The 26,152-nt window shown below is 37.7% G+C and overlaps 1 protein-coding gene across 3 annotated transcripts in view; it reads right to left on the bottom strand.

Annotated features, from left to right (window-relative positions):
- Positions 1-619: 619 nt before the first annotated feature.
- LOC306882506 (cAMP and cAMP-inhibited cGMP 3',5'-cyclic phosphodiesterase 10A-like) overlaps positions 620-26,152 on the bottom strand; it is an 87,540-nt gene continuing 62,007 nt past the window's right edge. The window contains exons 4-22 of one of the 3 annotated variants that reach the window (XM_079437169.1): positions 25,165-25,285; positions 23,767-23,816; positions 22,871-23,011; positions 19,787-19,942; positions 18,374-18,424; positions 17,072-17,130; positions 16,576-16,627; positions 15,644-15,786; positions 15,125-15,217; positions 14,253-14,439; positions 13,386-13,528; positions 12,850-12,933; positions 9,880-10,030; positions 8,939-9,094; positions 7,100-7,272; positions 5,848-5,959; positions 5,597-5,677; positions 5,292-5,380; positions 620-2,543 (exon numbers count right to left, since the gene is read on the bottom strand). In XM_079437169.1, the coding sequence (XP_079293295.1) occupies positions 2,423-2,543; positions 5,292-5,380; positions 5,597-5,677; positions 5,848-5,959; positions 7,100-7,272; positions 8,939-9,094; positions 9,880-10,030; positions 12,850-12,933; positions 13,386-13,528; positions 14,253-14,439; positions 15,125-15,217; positions 15,644-15,786; positions 16,576-16,627; positions 17,072-17,130; positions 18,374-18,424; positions 19,787-19,942; positions 22,871-23,011; positions 23,767-23,816; positions 25,165-25,285 (2,163 nt within the window). In that variant the 3' untranslated portion in view covers positions 620-2,422. Of the gene's footprint in view, positions 2,544-5,291; positions 5,381-5,596; positions 5,678-5,847; positions 5,960-7,099; positions 7,273-8,938; positions 9,095-9,879; positions 10,031-12,849; positions 12,934-13,385; positions 13,529-14,252; positions 14,440-15,124; positions 15,218-15,643; positions 15,787-16,575; positions 16,628-17,071; positions 17,131-18,373; positions 18,425-19,763; positions 19,943-22,870; positions 23,012-23,766; positions 23,817-25,164; positions 25,289-26,152 lie in introns of all 3 variants that reach the window. The other 2 variants (XM_079437168.1, XM_079437170.1) reach the window with 2 other exon arrangements.

Here is a 26,152-nt window from a genome sequence, read left to right as displayed (position 1 = left end):
GGATTAAAATCCTGCAAGGTCCCCCTGCTCAAGCCAGCACATGTCCAGGCCCGTCTGAAGTTTGCCAAAGAACATCTGGATGATCCAGAGGAAGCATGGGAGAAGGTCATGTGGTCAGATGAGACCAAAATAGAACTTTTTGGTATAAACTCCACTCTTACTGAGGGAAGGAGGTTGTTGCCCAAAGAGTATTGAAGATGGGTCTTCCAGCATGACAATGATCCCAAACACACAGCAAGGGCAACTAAGGAGTGGCTCTGTAAGAAGCATTTCAAGGTCCTGGAGTGGCCTAGCCAGTCTCCAGACCTGAACCCAATAGAAAATCTATGGAGGGAGCTGAAACTCCGTGTTGCCCAGCGACAGCCCCAAAACCTGAAAGATCTGGAGAAGACCTGTATGGAGGAGTGGGCCAAAATCCCTCCTGCAGTGTGTGCAAACCTGGTCAAGAACTACAGGAAACGTCTGACCTCTGTAATTGTAAACAAAGGTTTCTGTACCAAATATTAAGGTCTATTTTTCTATTGTATCAAATACTTATTTCATTCAATACAATGGAAATTAATTATTCAAAAATCATACAATGTGATTTTCTGGATTTTTTTTAAATTATATTCTGTCTCTCACAGTTGAGGTGTACCTACAATCAAAATTACAGATCTCTCCATTCTTTGTAAGCGAGAAAACTTGAAAAATCGGCAGTGTATCAAATACTTATTTGCCCCACTATATGTCCCTGATTCATGTAGTATTAGTCTTTTTATTTCCATACATGTTCAGTCATTTATCTTTTTATTTATTATTATTATTAATTTACTTATTTTGCATCAATTTACAGATTTGGTGGGGTTGTAGTACCTTAAATAATTTTAAAACAATGATTGTTTGAGGAAAATAATTCAAATGTGACCCTGGAGCACAAAACCAGTCTTAAGTTGCTGGGGTATATTTCTAGCAATAGCCAAACATATATTGTATGGGTCAAAATTACTGATTTTGCTTTTATGCCAAAAATCATTAGGACATTAAGTAAAGATCATGTTCCATGAAGATATTTTGTAAATTTCTTACCATAAATATATTAAAACTTATTTTTTGATTAGTAATATGCTATAATAGGTTTTGTGGTCCAAGGTCACACATAGTTTCAGAATCAGAAATAGCTCCATATTAAATGTTTGCATGATCAAGCAATCAATTCGGTTGTGTACATTTTGTCTTTTGAACAGATTTTGGGTAACCTAACTCGCTCATGCAAAATGATGACAAAATATAACTGCTGCCTGTTTAATCATCATTTGTGTCTTTCAGTCTTTAGTAATTACTTTGTGCACACACACACACACAAGTTCTTATAGTGAAGATGTAAAGAGGTAATATAATATTTCCCCCCCTAAGGTTGACTTAAAATATTGGTAAAGTCATAATTTAGTATTTCACAACCGTTTTTGTTGTTGGTGTTTCTAAAGACTTCTGTTTTTGAACATCCAATAGGTGTGCTGTAGTTAACGTCTAAGTACAGGTGGGCTGACGTTAAAAACCTGTACTGAATGAGGCCTTTTTGAAGTTTAGTTTCAATAAACTCTAGATTTTGCAGTATGTTTTTATGGTACAATGGAAACAGAAACATTTCATTCCTTAGTTTAAATGTCAACAGCGCTATGAGCTTCGACGGGTTAAACTTCATATCAGGTTGCTGCAGATCTCAGAGAGGAACACCGTGACTTGTGTGTGACTCCAGTAAGGTTCAGAGTGAAACTTATGCCATCACAAAAGCTCTTTGCTTTGGAAAGACGCGCTTTAGGGGATTTTTGTTTTCAACTCCACTCAGAATAGGCTGTATTTCTTCATTCAAGTACTGCAAAACATATTTTGTTCAAAATATTATATAAAACACCCATCAGACCACCACGAGAGCGATGGGTTATCGTGCCTCATGCACCTCAACTGCGACAAAACATTCTTTCCGTCTGTCTTAAAAAATAGCTTTGCGTATTTTGACCACAGCAGGATAAAAAGTACCATTTTAAACTAGACGAACCATCTTTTAGTTATGAGTCATCCAACCAGATCGTAACTTGGGTTGGTATTTAAGGCCTCTTCAAATGTAAGACCACGAAAGAAACTGAAAAAAATAAAAAATAAAAAACACCTAAACGAATAGGAAAAGTACTGCCAATGATGACGGCCGTTCTGCTGAAGTGGACTTGAGTCCCAGCCATCAACGAGGGAGCCCTGATGTCATTAGAGTGTACGCCTCCGTCACCCACTGAGGTAACATTATGTTTTGTTTATTTTTCTGAATGTATGCTTCCCCGCCTGCCCTCTGCGCTTCCTCCTGTCTCTGCAGGAAGTGGGACTGTCCACAGGAAGTCCAGTGTCTCTGGCAGGGTGTAGGTGGTGCTGTGGGACAGGTGCCACAGATTCAGTTCTCCACTTTTACTGGTCCACTGTCTGAAGTCTCGCTCAGTTCGGCCTCTTCAGTGGAAGCCCACGCAGAGGAGTCCTCTCCTCGCACGATTCGTTCCCATTGGGTCAGGTTTTCACTGCAAACACAGAGAGCTCTTCACATTATCACACCAAAAACATAACAGTTGGTCTATAGCTTAAACGTGGCAAAACAATTACAAAAAAAAAACACTAATTAAGTGACTACAGTGAGAAGTAGCATTTTTTCCTTTAACACATTTTCACCTCTGAACATAAAAATGTGTTCCTGCTTATTTTTTTTTTTTTTTTTTTAACATAGCAAAAAATTATAATAAGAAATGTTTATTGAGCATCAAATCAGTATATTAGAATGATTTCTGAAGAATCATGTGACACTGAAGACTGGAGTAATGATGCTGAAAATTCATCTTTGCATCATAGGAATAAACAGCATTTTAATACATATTAAAATAGATTGGTTAATTGGTTAAATAAATGCATATGAGGTGAGGCAAGAGACTTCTTAAAAAAAAAAAAAAAAAAATCTTACCAATCCCTAACTTTTAAAAAGTAGTGACCAATTTTAAATATATATGGCTATTAAAATATATTACAAATATTTTTAGTCAGAATTATTATTGCATTTCTCTGTTGTGCTCTGTTTGGTTATGAAGTATATGGATAGTGGTGATTTGATTAATGTTGCTGTGTTGAACATTTTTACAAAATTTGGTCCCACTTTATAGTAGGTGGCCTTAACTACTATGTACTCACATCAAAAAGTAAGTACAATGTGCTTATTGTGTTCATACTGCATTACACTTTTGCTGCTATTGAGGTGGGATACGGGGAAGGTTAGGGACAGGTTTGATGGTAAGGGTAGGTTTAAGGGTGGGTTAAGGTGTAAGGGATGGGTCAACAGTGTAATTATAAATGTAATTACAGAAATTAATTTCAGATGTAACTACATATGTATTTTTTAAAATATAAGTACAATGAAGTGCATTGTACCAAATGATTAATTTAAATGTAAGTACATAGTAGTTAAGGCGACCTAATATAAAGTGGGACCCACAATTTTAAATATTGAATGTAAATCATGTCAAACATTTAGACAAACTTGAATGATTTTGTTTCTTTTAAAATTTTACAAATGCATTTGTGCTTAAAATCATAATTTTCAAATAAAATATAAAGTGTAACTGTATGAAATTCCTCACAAAAATAGATTTTTTTAATAAAAATGTTTCACTTTATGTCCTTGTTATAGTGTAATTATACATTTAAGTACTGAGTAATATTAATAAACTACATGCATTTACTATGTGGTTAGCGTTAGGATTAGGTTTTGCCTTATGGTTACTTGCATGTAATTATGCATAATTGATTGTTATTATAATAGTAAGTACATGTAACTTGTGTAACAAGGACACCTTAAAATAAATGTTACCAAAAACAAACAAACATGAAAAGTAGCCAAGAAGTGTTGCTGAAATAAAAGACAGCTTTGGTTTGTTTTTTTGTTTTGATTTGTTTTTTGGTAACACTTTATTTTAAGGTGTCCTTGTTTTCACACCGAGAAACTTTTTTCTCGGTCACTACATAATTCTCAAACTTGAATTCATTATTGTTTTTATAATGGATACAACTAACTGTATTTGTATTTTTCATTATTGATTTTTTTTCAAATTTTCTTTATTAGTTGTTACAACCCTAAACATGCCATGTGAAGGCTGTCACTAGAGTAACAGAAGCTATGCTGTCAGGGCGATCTGACCCAGATAGGAAGAAAGCAGATAAACTCAAGGTGGTAAACTCAATTTGTCAACTCAATTTTTTCTGCATTTTTTGTTCCTATTAAGACTCTCCTTTTTCAATTAGTGATGCTGAAGTCATTTATTGGTCCCTCTCTGATCTCAAAATGACCAGGGCTCCGGAGCGTCTGGGCCGGCTGCCCACACATTCCAGTTGGAAACCTGGTGCTGACGCAGTGGCACGGCTTTTCAAATTGCGCCGTCAACTGTGTTTGCATTCCCCACAGATCAAGGTCACAGAGGCTCGCAAGCATTTGACCAGTTTAGGGGCACAGCGGGAGAAGTTTAGACACGGACCCATCCTCACATCAGAACTGGCACAATGGCTACATAATGGAAGCCGGTTAATGCGACCAGAGCAAAGCAGCGCAATTAACTCCAGTTTCAGAGCGGTAAAGAAAATGATGTATTGTACAAAGATGTGCTAAACTTATTGAACGAACAGTAACAAAAGGGAATTATTCTGCTGCTTTTATTCTGAAACCAAACAGGAGCTCTTTGAACATTGTTTAAAATGCAACTTTCATGCCACAGAAAGAGGTCAAAAACCTGCTGATATAACATTACTGTAGCTTTAAATATATATATATACCATATATGATAAAACGGTAACACTTTAGCATAGGGACCAATTCTCACTATTAACTAGTTACTTAGTAGCATGCAAGTGTTTATTAGTACTTATAAAGCACATATTCTGCATGACCATATTCTACATCCTTAATCCTAAACTTAACAACTACCTTACTATTAATAAGCGGCAAATTAGGAGTTTATTGAGACAAATGTCTTTGTTAATAGTGAGAATTGGACCTTAAAATAAAGTCTGACCAATAAAACCAAACGTAATCACAAAAAGATTAAATAAAAATCTAGCATAGTATTAACCTGAATATGCCAGCAACATGCAACTTTTACATGTAGTAATAAGCTTAAAATAGTAGTCAGTTGGTTAAATTTGTTTAATAAAAGTGCTTACGAACACGGATGATTATATCACAGCATTGGAGCATTCATGCAGTCAAACATTGTGTTGAGCGTGTGACAGACCTGCAGGCTGTAAGCAGAGGACTGGAGGGAGGAAACAGCTCTGACAGGGTGGTGTAACAGGGAATAGCCACAGCATTGTAAAACCCCACCTGAGAACATAACAAAAACAGGACTCAGATACTACAGAACATGGAAGGACATAAAAAAATGGCTTCTCAACTCAAATGAGCATTTACTCTACAAGTAAATATCACCGCTAACCTAATGAGCTGCCTACCTAGGCAACTTTAAGGCACACTTGGGATAGGAATAGGAAAAGCAACGTTCTTCTAGGAGCATGATAATGACAGAAAGTTCGGATTTACCTGTCCCTGGGGGACCTCATCCTTTTTATCTCTGTCCATCATAGGGATGGGCTGCATTCCAATCTTCTTCATTTCATCCCCCTATCATTACAAACAAGATGAACAATTTCACTGAATGTCCTTCAGAGGTCTGGCCTGCAATTTGAGATACCGCTCAAAACAATACAGGGACCTGTACAATGATTTACTTTATTACACAATATTGTTACAACAAAAAGATTCATGCTTGGTTTACAATGATTAAAGCTGACCTCAGCCCAGAACTCAGCATAGATGTCATTGGCCGTGAGTTGTGTGACGGACCACAGTTTGGTCACAGAGCAGAGATCACAGGCCGTCATCATCAGACCGATCACACGGTCCCTGCGGTGCACAAATAATCAACCAGCAATTCATCAACGGGATCAGATCAGGCTGTGAATTAATAACACATACTAGGAATTCTCTACATTAAGGTCTATTGCTTTGCTTGAATTAAGTTGTAATATGTTTCAAAAACGGTCATATAGCATTGACAAAGCACCCACACAATAAATGCTGGGACAGAACATTATGTAAGTCTCTTTTTCATTCACAGGTCCAATTTATATATATAAAAAAACGGTAACACTTTATTTTAAGGTGTCCTTGTTACACAAGTTACATGTACTTACTATTATATTAAAAATAAATTATGCATAATTACATGCTAATAACCCCTAAGCCAAACTCTAACACTAACCATATAGAAGTACATGTAGTTAATTAATATTACTCAGTACTTAAATGTATCATTACACTGCAACAAGGACACCTTCAAATAAAGTATAACCAAAAAAACAAACAAACAAGAACAAAAAAAACTTAAAACATCTAAAATTGTAATTTTGTGGGAAATTCATACATACTGCTTTTAATTTATGATGATTTAAGTTAGCAATGTCTGGATGCATTATGATAAAGAGATTTTTTGAAGAAATGTGCTTAATTGAAAATAATGTCACAAATTCACAATGTAAAAAAAAAAAAAAAAAAAAATTATGTAGTAAAAAAAAAAAGTGTGTGTGTGGGGGGGGGGGGGGCAATTATTATTATTATTATTATTTTAACCTGGATATATATTTTATTCCTGGATATACTTTACAACTGACTTACATGTTACATCATGTATGAACTATAGTAATAACAGAATAACAGAAAATTATGCATAATTGAAAGCAGCTAATGCTAAACCAAAACCTACATGCAGTTGGCCTTATGCGCCTCCTGGCACGGAGAGGATTAAGGTAAGATAAGTACATGCAGTTAATTAATATTACTCAGTACTTGTACAATTACACTAAGACAAGCTCACCTTCAAATAAAATGTAACAGTTTTTGTGAGATTCACTCAAGCAGTATGTTACTACTTCAGTTCAACCATAGCCTTTGTCACTGTTCCGGTGGCTCCCTGAAAATATCTCTGAAGCTGAGGTAAGATTTACAAGAGTTCTGTGATAATGGAGGTGAACTATGACCTCTGACCTGTGAGCACGGTTGTTCAGGTCCAGTGCACCTGTGGCCAGCAGTTCAGCCAGTTGCTTGCGGTTGCCAAAGTACAAGGCGAGGTCTGTAGCAATGATGGCCTTCCTGATGATCTCCAGCACCTGCTCATACTCACTGGAAGTCAGGTTGGAGAAAATATTGTGCCCTTCCAGCTATGGGAAAAAAAGAGATCAATAAAAAAGCAAAAGCTCCACTTATGAGGCGTCTGGCTCTGCTGGAGAGTTGCAGCAAAGCCGAAGGGGCATCCAAGAGATGGCTGACAACCAACTGACTCTGCTTAAGATGGGAAATTTCTTAAATATGGGAATGAGAAAAAAATATATATATATTAGCCCACTTTTTCTCTTTTTTTTTTTTTTTTTGTGGTCGACCTAATGCAAACTGCAATCAGCACAAATTCTGGGGGCATGTTTGCATTGATAATATTTATTGATTTATTGACTACCACTTGAATGCTTCCTTGTAATCTCAGTTTCTGTCAATATGAAATTTAAAGACAATGTGATGGTTTTTGCACGCAAGGCACCACAGGCAAAACACTTGTTTTTAGTCAATTTTATGATTTTGGGATATTTGGCTTTTTATAAACTGTTGTTACAGACTAGTAGAAAGAAAACATCAATAATACACTTTTAAGTGTTTATTATTTTATTCATGTTATCCATTTGCTTGATTTTAATTACAATACATATCTTTAAAGGGCAGTTTCTTAAAATGCAGCTTACAGCATTAGGTGTATGTAATTTACTATCTATTCCTATCTATATCTTTATTCTTATCTATATTTTGATATTATAACTGGTCTTAAATAGTGTATGTATTAAGACGTTTTTTCTGGCTGTTGACATTTAGGGAGTGATAAAAAAGATATCCAAAATCCCCTCTGTAAAAACCATTGGCTCATACATGTAGCCTTAGTAATGCAATCAGACTTTTTTTTTTTTTTTTAAATAGCTAGTAAAGTAACATATTACTTCTAAATTTACAAAAAAAATATCTTAGTTGCTTTTTCAAAAAAGTAGTGCAAGTTATTTGTCTTCCCATTGATTTACAGACTCCTCTCCTGTCCTGTGTTCAGATAAATTGGGAGTGATGTGCAGAGGCACCTCCTTTAGGCTGAAGCTTATTAATTGAACTTTTGGAGTGAAAGGGCCTTTATAGTAGCCAAAAATATAACTTTTGGCTTTTTTATTAAAAATATTAAGTAAGTCCAGCAGCTAAAGTTACAAAAAGTAACACAAAGATAACATATTGCAATACTTTCCATAAAAAGTAATGCAGTTAGTTACTTTTTATGGAGTAATGCAATATTGTAATGCATTACATTTAAAAGCAACTTTCCCCCAACACTGGACTCTAATATGCCAACAAAATGAACCATTACTTTTGAAACCGGCTCTATCCAGTGTTCAGATTTCTGTTCTTGGAATGAATGCAAATTAGTGCATTTTTAATTAGATAATGCATTATTTACATATTCAACATTTCAGAAACCTTGCAATACAAAAATGTTTGCAATCCTTAACATCATCAGTCAACTGGGGAACTATAGTGATATCTTTCATTTTTTTAATTTATTTTTTACATTATTCACCTGGGGTGAACAACAACATTTAGCAAGGACTATAGCTTTAAACAACAGGCACTGAAATCATATGACCAGTGCCCACAAGCCAATCTTATACCATAAGTGATATAGTCATTGGAGAATCTAAGGGAGTCTGTGCACATGTTCGTGCCCGTAACGGGTGGGTGTAACTGACCACATTTAGCATGTTTACTATCGTACTGAGCTGGCGCAGAGTGTAGGAGCTTTACCTGCAGGATGGACACCGTCTGTGAGAAGTGATGCTGTTCCATGGTGGATGTGGAATACAGGGCGGCCAGCGGATGGTCAAACTTCTGTAGATAACTGTTACTGTAGCCGCGGTGGTCCAGGTCATGACATAAGCAGGCAATTAGCAAGCCTTTCCTCTGTTTGAGAAGACATAAGCAGGGCAACGGAGTAAGTCACACTTTGGAGCTACTATCTTCTGCTAACTACATTTTTCAGTGACACTAAAGGACCGGTTCACACTAAGAATGATAACGACAAAGATAACTATAATGTTAACTACACACTATATTTTAAGGTCCAATTCTCGCCAATAGCAAACCGTTAACTACGACTTTTGCCTCAAACTCCTAATTTATGTTGTATTGCAAAACACTTTTGCTGCTATTGAGGTGGAATACAGGTAAGGATGTGGTAAGGTTACTTTAAAAGTTGGGTTAAGGGGTAACGGTATAATTATAGATGTAATTACAAAAATTAATTACAGATGTCATTACATGGAGCTATTTCTTTAAATATAACTACAATGTAAAAACATTACGTGCATTGTATTAAAAGTAGAGTGAGTGATTTCGGAGAGGCTGGCAATAGCGACCTAGCTTTGAAAGCATAACATCCCACCCTTCCTGTAAATCACTCTCCAAAGCCACTCCTCCTCCTCCAAAAAAAAAAACGAATGGGCACAGTTGGTGTTTCTTGCGGTTTACTTACAGATGGTCAGCCAGCAAAATAAACCTCTCTTAAATATAATGACTACCCCCCAAAAATGGAGCAATGAATTTAGTAATATAGAATGAATTGTGTAAGTGTATAATAGTTGCTGCAATCTTCAGTTGCTGTAGTTAACTTTTTGTTAGAAGCTCGTAGTTGAAATAACTCACTTTTGTAAGTTCACTGCAAATGCTAATGTGAGAATGACACTGACCTCAAGCTCAGTGAAGATCCCAGTGGTTTTTTGCAGGATGGCATACATGCAGTGTGCCACCGTCACAGCGTGTTTCCAGTTGTGATATGGAACTCGTCTGTAATTTTTCCGCACTGACATAGTGAAGCGACACAGTTTCTCCTGTTCAAAGCTTTAATAACACAAAGAAAGTGTTATTGTAAATCTTTGCCTTGTCACAGCAGTGCCTTAAGTGCCTTAACATGAATGTTTCTTCATTTACAGGCACAATCCAAATGATTGATTTTTATTAAGACAATAGATTTAATCTTATTGTTGAATGAAGATTGTTTATTTTTATTACTTAAATTACTTTTATGTATATATTTTATTGTTAAACCATGGTCCCAGACCTAGTCCTTAAATATGAAAATGATTGTAAAATATTAATTATAACATCATCATTAGTCATAGTTTAAGCAATTTAAACAGTTTAAATAAAAACAAATTATTTAAATATATTTGTATGCAAATGATTTCCCTGTCATTTACACCACCAACAATTTTGCCCAAATATAGATTTTAGTTAGTTTACTAAAATTATGCCAAATGTAAAAATCTGTTTTAATTGGTTGCATTTAGGATAACGCACTCAGTTACTATCGTAACCTCGGTTCCCTGAGATATGGGAACGAGTACTGCATCTGTAAGACGCTTGTATGGGAAAAACTCCTTTTTTCCTCTTCAACTTAAGCCTTTTCAATCATGCAGTTAAACTGCACGTCCATTGGTTCGTGCAGTGCTATAAAATCGAAAGGACCTTCAGCAAGAGGGGGTCCCTCCAACGGGTCAGGGCTGATACACAGGCCCGAGTCACCGTTATGCGACCGTGATGCCAAGCCCCAGATGGAACCCTCTGCTTCTGCATGGTCCACATGTGGAGCTGGCCCAACTGAAGAACTGGCGAAGCTGCTGCCATAAGGCCCAGCGTTTTCTGGAAAGCCTTGAGCGGGTGGACGGTCCCTTCCTTGAAGGAGGCCACGAGGCACTGAATAGTCATGGCTCGTTCCGCTGAGACAGTTGCTGTCATCTGCACTGAGTCGATAACTGTCCCCAGGAATGACACTCGTTGGCCGGGTGATAGTATGCTCTGGGCAAAGTTGACCCTGAGCCCCAGGCAATTAAAGTGGCTGAGGAGGAGGGTCTTGTGCGATGTTGAAACTGCCTCTGACCGGGCCAGAATGAGCCAGTCATTGAGGTAGTAGGGGATGTGGATTCCCATCTGTCGCAGAGGGGAGAGAGCCACATCCATGCATCGCGTAAAAGTGCGGGGAGCTAGGAACAGCCCAAACGGGAGGACCTTGTATTGATATGCCACCCCTTTGAATGCGAATCTCAAGAATCGTGATGGGGGGCTACCTGGATGTGAAAGTACGCATCTTTCAGATCCAGTGACATGAACCAGTCCCCTGGGCATATTTGCGAAAGGATTTGTTTCAATGCGATCATCCTGAACGACCTTTTTTTGCCAGGGCGTGATTCAGGAGTCTGAGATCTAGAATAGGTCACAGGCCACTGTCTTTTTTGGGGATGAGGAAGTAGCGGCTGTAGAAGCCTGACTCGCTCTGGGCTAGAGGAACGATTTCTATGGCTCCCTTTACCAGCAGATTCACCTCTCTGCGTGCAGGACTTGAGCGTCCTCGCTGCGCACTGTGGTGGCGACCACACCGCGGAAGCGTGGTGGTCTTCGAGCAAATTGGAGTGAATAACCTCGTCTTATCGTAGCCATTACCCACTCTGACACACCGGGGATGGCCTGCCAGGCATTTGCCCTCCTGGCAAGAGGTTGAATAGGCTCTTAAGACTGGCTGCGTAAGGGTAGGATGCTTATGGTAGGCAGAAGAGGATATTTGCTCTCTTTTTGAAAATGTATGTTTTATTTTTTCCGTTATCACAGCGGTCGGATGCCCGGGCGCTAGAGCGGGCCTGTGGGGAACCAATAACACACTTCCCTCTGTACCCAGTGCTGAGCGGGGTGACAAGAGGCACATTAGAGGCTGTTTGCGGGGTGGTCCGGCGGTAGCGGTGACAGCCTTCTTCATCACACGGATGAGCTCCTCGTCCGTTCTGGGTCTGGCGCTGCGTGAAGAGGACGGCGGCAAGAGTCACCGAGCCCGATAACTCCTCCGCGTCCGAAGCTGCCAGAGAAAGGCTGTCATCCATTTCGTCGTCACTCCCACCGAACAAGATCATGTTGCTCGCATCTGCAGAGGGACGCTGATCAGGTTGAGTGAAGAGGACCGGCGAATCCTCTCTGAGGTGACGGCAAGGCACGCGGGCACTGAACCGACGTGAGCTCGCTCGTCTCCGGCCACTCGAATCCTCCAGAGGATGGGAGGGGCACGAGGGGCGGAGTCACTTTCTGAAAAGAAAGCTATCCGCGAGCGCAGAGAGGCGAGACTGAAACTCTCGCAATGAGAGCAGTCAGTCCCGCTGAGTGCAGCGTCAGTGTGGGATTTCCCCAAGCATGACACACACTCAGCATGAATGTCATCAGCGTGCAATGTCTGACAATGACGGTACGGCATTTGAAACAACGCCACGGCTCTTTTAGTATTTGCTCTTTTGTGAGGCTCTTTTAGATAGTCGCTGGAAACTGTGAGCTGCGCGCTGCAAAGAGGTCCAATCCGGCTGCTGAGGCGTTTCAATGGCGAATCTCGGCGTCAGCGAAGAGTCAGCGAGGAAGAATCTTCGTCGCTAAAGAGAAGAAATTTGAGATGCGGTGGCGAAGCTTATATAGCCAGAGGTCCTGCCCATTTTGGCGGGCTATGGCGGGCTGCATAGTCATAGGCCATTGGTCCGATTTTATAGCACTGCACGAACCAATAGATGTGCAGTTTCACTGCATGATTGAAAAGGCTTCAGTTGAAGAGGAAAGAGTTTTTCTCTTCCTGGTTCTAGGATACGTTGTGACAAAACACACAGAGCTCTTAGAAATCTATCCTTTCTTACCTGTTTTTTCCACATGAATTGTGAACCATGTATACAAATATTGCAGGCCACAGTTCCTCAAAAGGAGCAATGTCAAAGTGAAACCTTAGAAAGAAATATGACAGAGTTTGTTTGCAATTCAAATCTGCATGGGTGAAATATGAGCCAAAAATGTATTCAATACATCCTGATTACAACTCGTCATGTCCACATGTGAAAATAATACCAAACCAATGCGCACGCTAAGTTTTTGTGGATGATGAAAAATTATAATACAAATATGGTATTAAAACAGTCACACCTACAATAAAAAAAACAAAAAAAACCCCACACTCAATAAGCAACATGAGGCTGTGTGTACTTTTTTGCTTTTAAAAACAAGTAGTTCATTCACCTAACTGTAATAAGACAATTGACGCTGTTAACACTTATTTTACAGATATTCAGAATGACTTGTCCACTCAGATTTTAGAGTTGCAAAATTAACCACTAAGTTACAGAATTACTGAAAGCCATTATGTAACAGTGATCTTCGATGCATGAGAGCGTAAACTCACAGTTCGATCTCTTTATATATGGCTGAAGGGAGGGCGAGTTGTGTGAGGGTCTTCCACTCCTCTGACGTGCAGATGCTGTGGTAAGAAAGCTTCTCCATCGTCACCCGGTAAATGCACTCTGAATGTCTAATCCGGTGATACATCTGCACACAAACACACATACACCCCATGTGTCTACGCAGATGCAAAATATACATGCAAAATAGTCTAACCCTTTGAAAATAATGTGGTTGTATTTATCTAAATGGATATATATCCTTCTATCTATCAGCTATGGTTATTTAGTGTCAACCATTCATGTTAGCAGATCATTTCAGCTACCGTAAAGTGTTAGCATCATAATTAAAGTTTATTCTTCCTTCACTCTACCTCACATAAATCACTGGCAAAATGTGAGGTGTAAATTCTGTCTAAATATAAATCCCATCAGCGGATGGCAGCAGAGCACTCGTGGTCTTTTAAATATTAACAATCCTCAATCATTTTAAAAGCTGCTATGTGAGGAGAATCATTTGTGATCACAGTGTTGCCAGATTGGGTTGACGTCTTCCAGCCCAAAAGCTCCAAAACCTGCCCTCTCCCCACAAAACACACCTAAAACATTAACATTGCGTTTTGTTTGTAAATAATTAAAAAAATTCCAAACTGACCCAAAACATCCAAAAAACCAATTTTGACCCACAACATCAAATTCAAAACCCAGGCACAAACCCGCCCAATCTGGCAACGCTGCGTGATCCCACAGAGGACCAAGTGACTGAAATCTCTGGTAGACAGTCCTCAGCCTGTTTCTTCCAAACATAACCATTCTCTAGGTGTTATTATAACCGACAGATGTTTTATTAGACTCCAGGTCCGCACACTTACATTTGCACAGTGTAAGGCCAAAGCACAGAAGACGGCGAACATCTTAAAGTTGTTCTCATCAGTTTTAGTGAAGGCACTTCCTCCCAGCTTGTTCACCATTTGTACAACACCAATCACAGTCCCGCGGCTGACTATGGGCATGCACAGGATATTCCGCGTCGTGTAGCCAGTGTAGAGATCTACTTCTCTGTAAAAAGCGGAACAGAAGAGAGAGAAATGCACAGACACACACACACACACATACACCGAGATGAACAACCACAGTGTTTGTATATGATTGAGCTAGGGATTGAGTTAAACACACAACGGTTTCAAGTGTTGTCTCATCTAGGCTTAACATAATCATTTTATTGCATCTCATTACTGTACACAAATCCAGAAGCCCTTTTTATATGACATGTCCACTTTAACACCTACAGACCACTGTGTGTCCACATGTCCAAATCAACAATACACCCGTATCATGCATCTGCTTGGTCAATCTCACCAAATGTTTCTCTCTTTCTCATTTTTTTTTTAAATAAATCAACAAATAATGCTATGATGCATACATATTTTAAAATAATATATTATTACTTTAACATTAGTGTAATGAGAATGATTTTTTTAAAATCACGGTATAAGAATTTGTACTTTATTTCTTTGTTTGTTACTTTTTTCTTTGTCTTTTAATTTTGGATTAAAATATGGGTTGTGCCTTAACACTGTAACTTTACAGTTCTAACAGCTGTCTAAAAGAGCTCCACATGTCACACTTCATAATTGTGTATTACTATATATTCAGTCATTCATCCAGCCTTAACTGCTTAATGTGTAATCTGGTTCTTGAAGTTGCTTAAAATAATCTCAGTTGTTTTGAAAATCTTCATTACCTGTTGAAACGGGGGTCTGCATAGGCATCCGGAATATTCAAAACTTCTCCTGTTCTCGCCACCTGACCTGCTATTCCTTTCTCTATAGAAAACCTGGGGGTGAGGATTTAAGATTAGTTACCAATTTATGAAATATGATTAAAATCGGATATTCAGGGGTGAAAACATGTCTGGGTCACATAATTTTTTTTTTTTTTTTGCAGTTTATCACCACTGAGCACATTTTGCCACAAATTGTTAATTACCACACACACACACACACACACACAAATAAATGTAAATAAAGAAATAAAAATGCTGTCCTTATATTTCACTTTTGAGGGTTTTTTAACTCTTTACTCTCATATATATATATATTAATTTGCATAAAATAATACTACCATGATATATAAATAATATACAATTATTATTCACAAAAATTATTTTTTAAAAAACCAAACAAACAAACAAATAAATAAATTCAGCTGGTAGTTTACAAGGATGTAAAGACTCAAATAGTGAGGATTTCTGGATGCTCACCTGATTTCTTTGGTTTTCCTAAAGACAGGTTTCCCTTCATTCTCCTCCCCGATATCAAACAGGTCAGAGTACAGCTCTTTGTTATTGTGATCTACCTGGAAGAGCGCACATCTGTCTGCATTAACCAGGTTTTTTGCATATATCTGAAACACAAATAAACAAGCATATTTCCTTAATGATATTTCCTCAAGACAGAATGCGACATGTTTGTTGAGGAATTAATTTGAAAAAGATTACTATGCAAGTGTGCTTCATCTGCAGTCAGTTTATCTGCATCAATAACAAGAATTAGTTTTGTTATGTATATTAATAGGCCACTAACGGTCGACCACTCCATGTGAGACTAGCAACTGAGGAACTTCTCCTTCCCTCTGGATTTCACAACTTGGTGGCATATTGTGTCTTTTCTCCTCTAAGATAAACTTCTGCTTTATGAAGCTACTGATGAGCGAGAAATCTATTATTCATTAAATATTACCTCCATTTTTGGAAGTATGTGCTTGGAAAAGCCTGAATGAATCCCTGAGAGGGACACCAAGAGCTCAGAGAGATGCTGGAGCGGTGTTAGACAGACTTTCTGTCCTCTCCCTGACCTATTTGCATCACTTCCCGTGCTGCTTTGCTCAACAGGAAGGAGGGGACAGACACACGAGGGGGCCAGAGATCTGATACTTGGAGTGTATGAATATTTGTGCTAGTGTGAGTGAGATCTAGAGAATGCAAACGTACGTAAATGAGAAAAAGAACATTTAACAACAAGCCCAAGGCTGGTGGGTTGAACACAGAACATGGCAAACAAATGAGAGATGGTCTTTCATAGCACACATTTCTCTGGCGTTGATGGTGACACAGATGAACAACAGAAGAACAGCATGTTTGTCCTCATGACCAGGCATGTGACCCTACTGAGAGAAAGGAGAGAACCTACTCACCATGATATGTTCAAGTAGAGAATCTATTGCCACTATGTTGTCAAAGTACGTTCTGTTTGAAATCAAAAATGAGGGAAAGACCTGTCATTTTAAAGGGATATCCATATGATACAAACACAGTATAACATGAATGCATATATATATATTATTCATACATAACATTGGCTATTTATTATAATGTTAAATACCAATAAACATTGAAATATTTCAATATTATGGAGTCTTGGTCATATAGGGGATTCTCAATAAAACATATCCAGTGCACATTTTACCTAAAAATCAAAAAGAAAAATGTAGATATTTTTGCATTGTTACATTCTTTTCATGATTATTTAAGCATTATTTAAGATTATTTATTATTTTTTTTTTTTAACTTTCATGAAAATAATGCTTAATTTTCTTTAGTTTTCTTATGATTTTTGGCATGAAGACCTGGACAAGTGTTTGACACATTTCACGAAATTCCCACAAAATATACTTTTATGCATGAACTCACTTTGAGACATCTAGGAGAAAGTCGTTGAGCTCTGTCTGTTTGGCAAGACCTCTGCAAACCTGTGAACAAAACATGAACAGGAAGCTTTAAGATGGCAATCGATCTTAAATCTTTTAGGAAATGACTCTCCATGTGACTTCTATGTTTAACTGATTATGCTGACCACAAGCCATCAATTCATTTTTTTTGTAAAAAGCTGACTAAGTTATCATATAGATTCAGAAAACATGGTGCATAAGTCATATGGAGTACTTTTACAGGGCTTTTCTGTTTCTGTTACAGTGCTCTTATGTAATTCGAGCAGCATCAGGGTTAAGACGAGGACAAGAGAACTGGCATTTTTGAATGACACCCCATGTAAATAAATAAATAAATCAATCATCATACTTCGCCAGTTGATTGATTACATTAAGAATTGCAACTGCATTTTCGTATTACAAGTTTTCTGAAATGTTATGTTTAAATATGCAAATGAGTCATTATCTAATTAAACGCACTAATTTGCATACCTTTCTATACCAAAAATCTCAACATTGCATGAAGACAGTTTCAAAATTCTTGTTTGATTTTTCTTGTTTGAACTGCTAGAAAAAAATTTATGTGCATCTTTTTTTATGAATTAAATGTTGAATAAAATCAGGGAAAATATATATATGAACAAACCCGTCTGTAAAACCCTTCAGAATATAGATGGAAATAAAACTGTATAGTTTGGTGAAAGTAATTGTGGCTGTAGTGGAAATTCGTGGCTCAGTGCAGCCTTTAAAATATATGTAATCAAAATCTATAGACACAAATAGATAAAGTGCAATAAAAGAAACACTTAAAAGTATGTTTTGGATGTTTTATTTCCAGTAGTCTGAAAAATTACTTTGTGAAAAAGCCCAAAATGTCAAAAATTGACAGATGCATGTAAAATATGTTACTTATGGTCCTCCTTTTCTTCTCATCACGACCATGTTCTGATGGCTCCTAACTTCTGAGAAGGTTTGTGTCCCAGAGTGAAATTTACTCCCAAAGAGCCCCGTGATGCACAGGGACATTAAAACCCAGAGTGGTGTCATTCACAGCGTACAACCGTTTACGTAAAAACAAGACTGCATTGTCATTAATTGCACCTCCTGAGACGAAGGTGTGTTTAATGTGTGGTCTGGTTGCTTACACTGGGCCCACCAGCAGCCTGGTCCATGTACACAGTGGATTACAGAAATCAAAACACGTGTGTTCAACCAAATCTGACATCTTATGCAACTGTCAAGCTGCAACAACAAGCAACGCATTGTTTTTCTTAAATGTACTCACCTGGACTTGGTGTATGGCTACAGATGCCCAGGCCAAATTTGCTGTTGCAACCTAAAAAACAGGGTACACTTAGTCAAAGACACACTGTGAACCTCAAGCACTCGACGAACAAGCAGAACTTCTTAGTCCTGTGTACCTCACCTTACAGCTGAGTTTCTTGTTAGCCAAAGTTTAAATACAATTACAGATTCTTTGTTATTACAATTTTCTACATTTTACAGCAGAAATGGGTAACTCTGGCCCTGGAGGGCCACTGTTCTGTAAAGTTGGGACATTACTGCACAAGCATAGTCCAATGAATTAATTTAGCATGACGCTTACAGTGAATGGGTATTGTCTGGTGGCTAGCCGTTGAGTGTACATCAGTTGATAACATCCACTATGGTTTCGGACACCACTAAATAGCTGTTCTCTGCACTATATAAGGGTATAGGGGGCATTTTTGGACACTTAACACTTAATAAAAGAACTTGAATATTACAGGCAGGAGTGTTTGATTAGGGATGGTGCTAAACTCTGCAGGACAGTGGGGGAAGTTGCCCATCCCTGCTTTACAATAATGGTAAAGTCATTAAAACGATTAAATAACGCAAACATAATTATTCACAGGAATGAATCAAATCCTTTATAATCAGTGTTGGCAATGTTACTTTGGAAATGTAATAGGTTACAGATTCCTAGTTACAAGAAGTGCAACTATTTCGATTAATTCATTTAAAGTAATGTAACTGATTACATTTAATTATTTTTTGATTACTTTGTAAATTTGTAAACAAAAAATTATTTTTTGATTAGTTGAATTTCATGGGCAAAAAAAGGTTAATTGTCTATTGTTAATAATGTAGTGATGCATGAAGCACAGCTCATACAGAAGTCACTTTCAAAACAAGCAGATTTCTGTTGGTCAACGTGGCGAATCCGCAAAAAACCTGCTGCGTGGGAAAATCTTTTTCCCCTGAAATTCCAGATTACATCAATTCTTATTGAAATGACTAGATTTTGCCCCAAAATGGATTTAACTACAGCTAGATAGGAAAGAATTGTCTGACCAATTGCAGATTGTTTTGTTTTTATGGGGAGTTAAGAGGTGGGTTTATCTGAATGGATGGACTAAAATCAGACTCAGTATCAGTCCATTTTTCATTCATACTTATCTTGAAATTAAAAATTATAATAATAAGTTGTAAGTAAGTGTATAGCTCCATGAGAACTTCTCATCTGTCAAATTATGAAATGTGGTAGTTGAGGTGGTAATTGATCCCACAGATGTTGTCCATAGACATTACATTCAACACAACCTAGAATATTCCTTTACTAGTCCTGAGGTCAAAATGCTGCCTGGCTACATAAATTGAGAGCAGAGGCACATGGGTAGATGTGTATCAAATACCAGCACTTTCTCCCTTAGAGTACCTCCTGGTGGCTGAGGTTGAAGGGCTCTCTGCCCAAGTGCCGGTGCAGCTCCAGGATAGCGATGAGGTCTCCGATGGCGGTGAGGATGGGTAGACACAAAGCAGAATGTACACGAATCCCTGAGTCCTGCCCTGTGCCATGAGGGAACCTCTCGTCCTGCAGGAAAAACATGCCAGTCGGATGGGAGGAGTTTATATATATATATATATATATATAAAATCAGTCCTAAAAGTCTTGAAAACACTTTAGTTTAGGGACCAATTCTCACTATTAACTAGGTGCTTATTATCATGCCTATTATATATATGCATACATATATGCATATTAAGGGTCAGTCGTGGTCTAATGGATAGAGAGTTGGATTTGTAACCTGAAGGTCATGGGTTCGAGTCTCAGGTCCAGCAGGGATTGTAGGTGGGGAAGTGAATAACCAACACTCTCTCCACCCTCAATACCACGACTGAGGTGAGACCCTTGAGCAAGGCACCGAACCCCCAACTGCTCCCCGGGTGCCACAGCATTGGCTGCCCACTGCTCCGGGTGTATGTTCACTACTGTGTGTACACTTGGATGGGTTAAATGCAGAGCACAAGTTCTGAGTATGGGTCACCACACACCACTTCCCTTTCCCCCTTTATATTCTGCATGATCATATTCTACATTCCTAATACCTAAACTTAAAAAAAAACTACCTTACTAACTATTAATAAACAGCAAATTAGGAGTTTATTGTGGCAAAAGTCATTGTTAATGGTTTGTTAATAGCGAGAATTGGATAGATAGATAGATAGATAGATAGACAGACAGACAGACAGACAGACAGACAGACAGACAGACAGACAGATAGATAGATAGATAGATTTAAATATATAATTTTTATTATTCATATGGTGGGAAAAATTTTTTTTGCCCACTGACAAAGAAATGATCAGTTTATAATTTTAAGGGTAGGTTTATTTTAACAGTGAGAGACAGAATAATAACAAAACAAATCCAGAAAAACGCATTTAAAAAAAGTTGGTGGCAAATCCCTTGTTGACAATCACAGAGGTCAGAAGTTTCTTGTAGTTGGCCACCAGGTTTGTACACATCTCAGGAGGGATTTTGTCCAACTCCTCGTAGCAGATCCTTTCCAAGTCATTAGGGTTTCGAGGCTGATGTTTGGCAACTCGAACCTTCAGCTCCCTCCACAGATTTTCTATAGGACACTCCAGGACCTTAATGTGCTTCTTCTTGAACCACTCCTTTGTTGCCTTGGTCGTGTGTTTTGGGTCATTGTCATTGGGTCATACCCATCCACGACCCGTTTTCAATGCCCTGGTTGGCTTCAATGCCTTGGCCCTGACGGTACATGACCCTGTCCATCGTTCCTTTGATGTGGTGCAGTTGTCCTGTCCCCTTAGCAGAAAAACACCCCCAAAGCATAATGTTTCCAGCTCCATGTTTGACGGTGGGGATGGTGTTCTAGGGGTCATTCCTCCTCCTCCAAACACGGCTGCACAGTTGAGTGGATGCCAAAGAGCTGGATTTTGGTCTCATCTGACCACAACACTTTCACCCAGTTCTCCTCTGAATCATTGGCAAACTTCAGAGGGGCCTGTACATGTACTTTCTTGAGCAGGGGGACCTTGCGGGCGCTGCAGGGTTTCAGTCTTTCACGGCGTAGTGTGCTACCAATTGTTTTCTTGGTGACTATGGTCCCAGCTCTCTTCAGGTCATTGACCAGGTCCTCCCGTGTAGTTCTGGGCTGATTCCTCACCGTTCTCATGATCATTGAAACTCCACGAGGTGAGATCTTGCATGGAGCCCCAGTCCGAGGGAGATTGACAGTTATTTTTTTGTTTCTTCCATTTGTGAATAATCGCACCAACTGTTGTCACCTTCTCACCAAGCTGCTTGGCGATGGTCTTGTAGCCCATTCCAGCCTTGTGGAGGTCTACAATCTTGTCCCTGGCATCCTTGAACAGCTCTTTGGTCTTGGCCATGGTGGAGAGTTTGGAATCTGATTGATTGATTGCTTCTGTGGACAGGATGTCTTTTATAAAGGGAACAAGCTGAGACTCCCTTTAAGAGAGTGCTCCTAATCTCAGCTCGTTACCTGTATAAAAGACACCTGGGAGCCAGAAATCTTGCTGATTGATAGGGGATCAAATACTTATTTGACTCATTAGAATGCAAATCAATTTATAACTTTTTTTAAATGCGTTTTTCTGGATTTTTTTGTTGTTATTCTGTCTCTCACTGTTCAAATAAACCTACCATTAAAATTATAGACTGATCATTAAAATTATAGACTGAGCAAACGTACAAAATCAGCAGGGGATCAAATAATTTTTTCCTCCACTGTATAAACCAGAAACACATCATAACACACATGCTATTTTTATTTTTTAAAAACTGTACAGCTTCTGCTGCCACTTCCTTTTCTCAATGTGTTACTAATATTTAAAAATCCTGTATATGCATTTATTTTTGATTCTATGAATTTATATATTATTTATTGAAATAACTTCTGACTGTAAATTCAAAGATGGCTTATCATATTTATGGTTCCTGGCCTTCTAATTTAAATTATATTTTATTTTTAACCTATGTATACAACGCTGTAGGAATGTAAGCAATATGTGAAAGATTCATTTGATACTCTTAAACAACTATACTGCCATGCACCAATAGATTTCTTCTGAAAATAAAGTATAAAGGGTTTTTTACAACATATTTTACTGTTGTTTAACTGTTGCTAAAGTACAGCCTCTAGCTTACGGCTGAATGGTGAATGGTGTTAGTGAACATTCAAGATGACGTGACGCTTAATTGCTCCCAGTGTCGGACAAACTGGATCTGGCATGACACATTATTGGTCACTTCCAGTGTAGACATGATGTAAGTGCAGTGAAACATTTCACATACAGTCCTAGCAATTTCATGAACTATACAATATTAAAGCATTTTTTGTGTAGTAGAAATAGCAGAATCAATTTAGTAAAACTTAGATTAATTCTAATAGCGTCATAATGAGCTACAGTGAAATAACTGTGAGGATCTTTGAAAACAGTGAACACAGCAAAACAGCATGCGGCTCACCCCCATGATGTCCTCTACAAGTAGTGTCTTGCGTGTCTTTGCAACGTGAGCGGCGATGGTGGTCCCAAATGTGATGGGACCAGAGGGGATGAGCCCAGGAAGCCCCTCTTTTGCCCCCGTAGGAGTGAACAAACATAAACTCTGTGACAGAGAAAGCAACATCAACAAAACAGCATGATGTTAAGGAAAACGTCCCGATTGGTCACTGTAACTATAATATTTGTCATTCTAGGCTACATTGCAGTTCTCATTATATGTACCTACCACTGCTAACAAATAACACTGCCTGAAAAACATGAATACTATCTTAATATCTAAAATAATTACAGTTAAACTTAGGACAAGCGGTACCCAATAAAACTGGCAGTTATATCAAATGAAAATAGCAAAAATTATAATTAAATAAATAATTATTACAAATAAAAACACCATAGATTGGAGTATCCATTCATTACTTTCCACATAATTACAGATCAGGCAAAAGAGAAGCCTGTGTTATCTGATTGGTCACAATACTTGCCATCCGAGTAAAACTACTCAAGTGGATAACAGAGAGGAAATGAACATAGCAGAGGTCTCAAGCGTTTTAATGCTATAGAAATTCCAGGCCATTTTGAGACAAACAGAACATGTATATGGCCAATCAAAGGTTTGCACTCGAGTTAATATTTGTTTCTCACGATCTAAAGACCTCTAATGCTTCAGTAAGTGCTTAGAAATTAGTTTTGTTGACACAATATAGATTGTTCTTAGTTTAAGCAGTTTAAGTTACTGCATTATTATTTTAAAAATGTGAATAAAGAGCAGCTTTGACTGCTTTTTGAGTGTATTTAACGACTTCAACATCTACTAAACACTTTTCAGCATGTATTAACTCAACCAGATCAGAAACTTACATTGTTGCATTCTCCAAGGAAGTAAAGTGCAAATCCATCAGCTTTTGTGGCTGTGACAAAGAAGAAAATAAATAAATAAAAGTCATGAAAAGTGTCACAGACTGATGTACAGTTTGTTAGACGTGAACATTCAGAATGGGACTGTACAGTCCCAAAACATTTAACTGGACAAAAAAGCACCCATAGATTCCGAGTCTCTTTATGGCATTTCTAGGAAGAAAATAAATAGCAAAGTGCTGAAACATATGGCTAATGGGTAAACAGATATAATGCTACTTGCTTTTGAAGGGGATCCAAAAATCCCAAAGGAACAAAAGAATGCAAAAAAACAACAACAACAAAAAAACTGTGTTCTAATTAAGCTATATCACTAAATTTACAGAAATTATTTTAATTAACTGATTCAATTTGTGAAATAATTTCTGAAATCATGAAATTAATGTATGACATAAATGGACAGAATACAGTGTGCTTCAGTGTTATTTTAACACCATTGGGATATTATTGTAGTTTTTGTTTTTATTTTAATATTTTCTAAAGTTTTAGTAATTTTGTTGTGCTTTTGTCTTTTCCATAGCTTTTTTTAAACACGATCACATTTGTATTTCCATTTTAATTGCTTTACTACATCAAGTTAAACAATGAAATTGAAAAATGTTACCTTGGCAACTAGCTGAAATCATATTTAAATTACATTTTTCAATTGACATTTTATTCAAAGTTAGTTAAATAATTCAAAGTTAAATAATATTTTATTTAAAGCAAGCTTTTTGATGGTTTTAGTTAACTATAATAATAACCCATAGTTTGAAAACAAACAAGGTATCAAATGCCCCTGAAAATCCATATCCAAATATCACTTCTTAATAACAGAAAAGTCCGTTTCTGAAAGTGGTGCGCACATGCTGGAGTCAGGTGTTGGTGTGTGTGAGACATGCAGGGGCCGGACTGAATCCCAGCATCTGCAGTGCTTCAGCATGCAGATGAAGCGTGGGTGGATGGGAAGTGACAGGCTGAGCACTGCTCCATCAGCGTGTGTGCGGAGGAGAGAGATGGGGAACACCCGCCGCACTTAGACCTTTTAACCTGGATTCACTACACCTCCATCTGTAAGGCTCTCTGCAGGCAGCTTTTATGCACTGTTTATGCCGACAGTGTGAACATTTGTTATTATAGTTGCCTAATACACTAATACATTATGTTAATTGCAAGTATGCAAATACTGCGTGGCATTTGATAAATATTTTCAGTAACATTTTACATATACTAAGGTTTGATAATATTAATAAGAACAATTACTTAAAAGTTATTACGTGTTATAAATGGCTGGACTACTGTTGACCTGAAGTGCATAACATATGCTGGTTAATAACACATGTGAGTGTTTGTGGATGAGACCTGTTTTGATGATGTTGCACAACTCATAGAGCAGTAGTTTGTTGTCTCCTCCAGTGTCCAGCCGCTGCTCCATGTAGCTGTTGAGCTCATATACGACGCTTTGCATATTCGTGTCCTGGTACTGCTGGACACAAGAAAGACACACATTCAAATGCACATGCACTGCATAGGCTACTACACAAGACGGACAGACATCCTTCTAATTTGATAGTATTAAGGTTGCTTTTCACTAATATTCTAATAATATGCATGCTAATAAGCAACTAGTTAAGAGACCCTAAAATAAAGTGCTACCAATTTTTATAACAATGTAAAAAACTTTACTATCACTTTTGATAAACTTAATGCATCCTTGCCGAATAAAAATATTATTTTCTGAAAAAACAAAACAAATAAAAACGTTCTGACCCCAAACTTTTGAACGGTAGTGTAGTTATTTTATTTTTCTGCTGACAGTTGAATATTTTTGGATGATCCACTGAATTACATGAAAGGTTCTGTACTTCATCTTTATGAGGTACTCATATTTATCCATCCACGCAGGATACTCAGTTTACCATTTAAATCAATAGAATTTAGCATTAAGTAAAAACACAGCAAGATATATATATCTTACACCCACAAATACTGCCATTTAAGCAGAAAATTGTCTTGCTTCATCCTCCATTCAGGGTGGATCTTTTTCTGACGCAATGCATTGTATAGGACTGCTTTAAAATTTTGGGTAACACGTTAGTTTAGGTAACAATTCACTAACTAGTTGCTTATTAGCATACAAGCATATTGGTTGTATATTAATATGCGAATATTAATGGCTTATTCTGCACTACCATATTTTAGATCCCTTAATCCTACCTCATACCAAAACTTAACAACTATCTTAATAAATACTACAACAAATTAGGAGTTTAATGAGGCAAAAGTCATAGTTAATAATTAGTTAATAGAGATAATTGGTCCCCAAACTAAAGTGTGACCAAATTTTGCC

Source organism: Barbus barbus (assembly GCF_936440315.1).
Source record: "Barbus barbus genome assembly, chromosome: 16".
NCBI classification, from domain to species: domain Eukaryota; kingdom Metazoa; phylum Chordata; class Actinopteri; order Cypriniformes; family Cyprinidae; genus Barbus; species Barbus barbus.
This window is presented reverse-complemented; position numbering and strand designations above follow the sequence as displayed.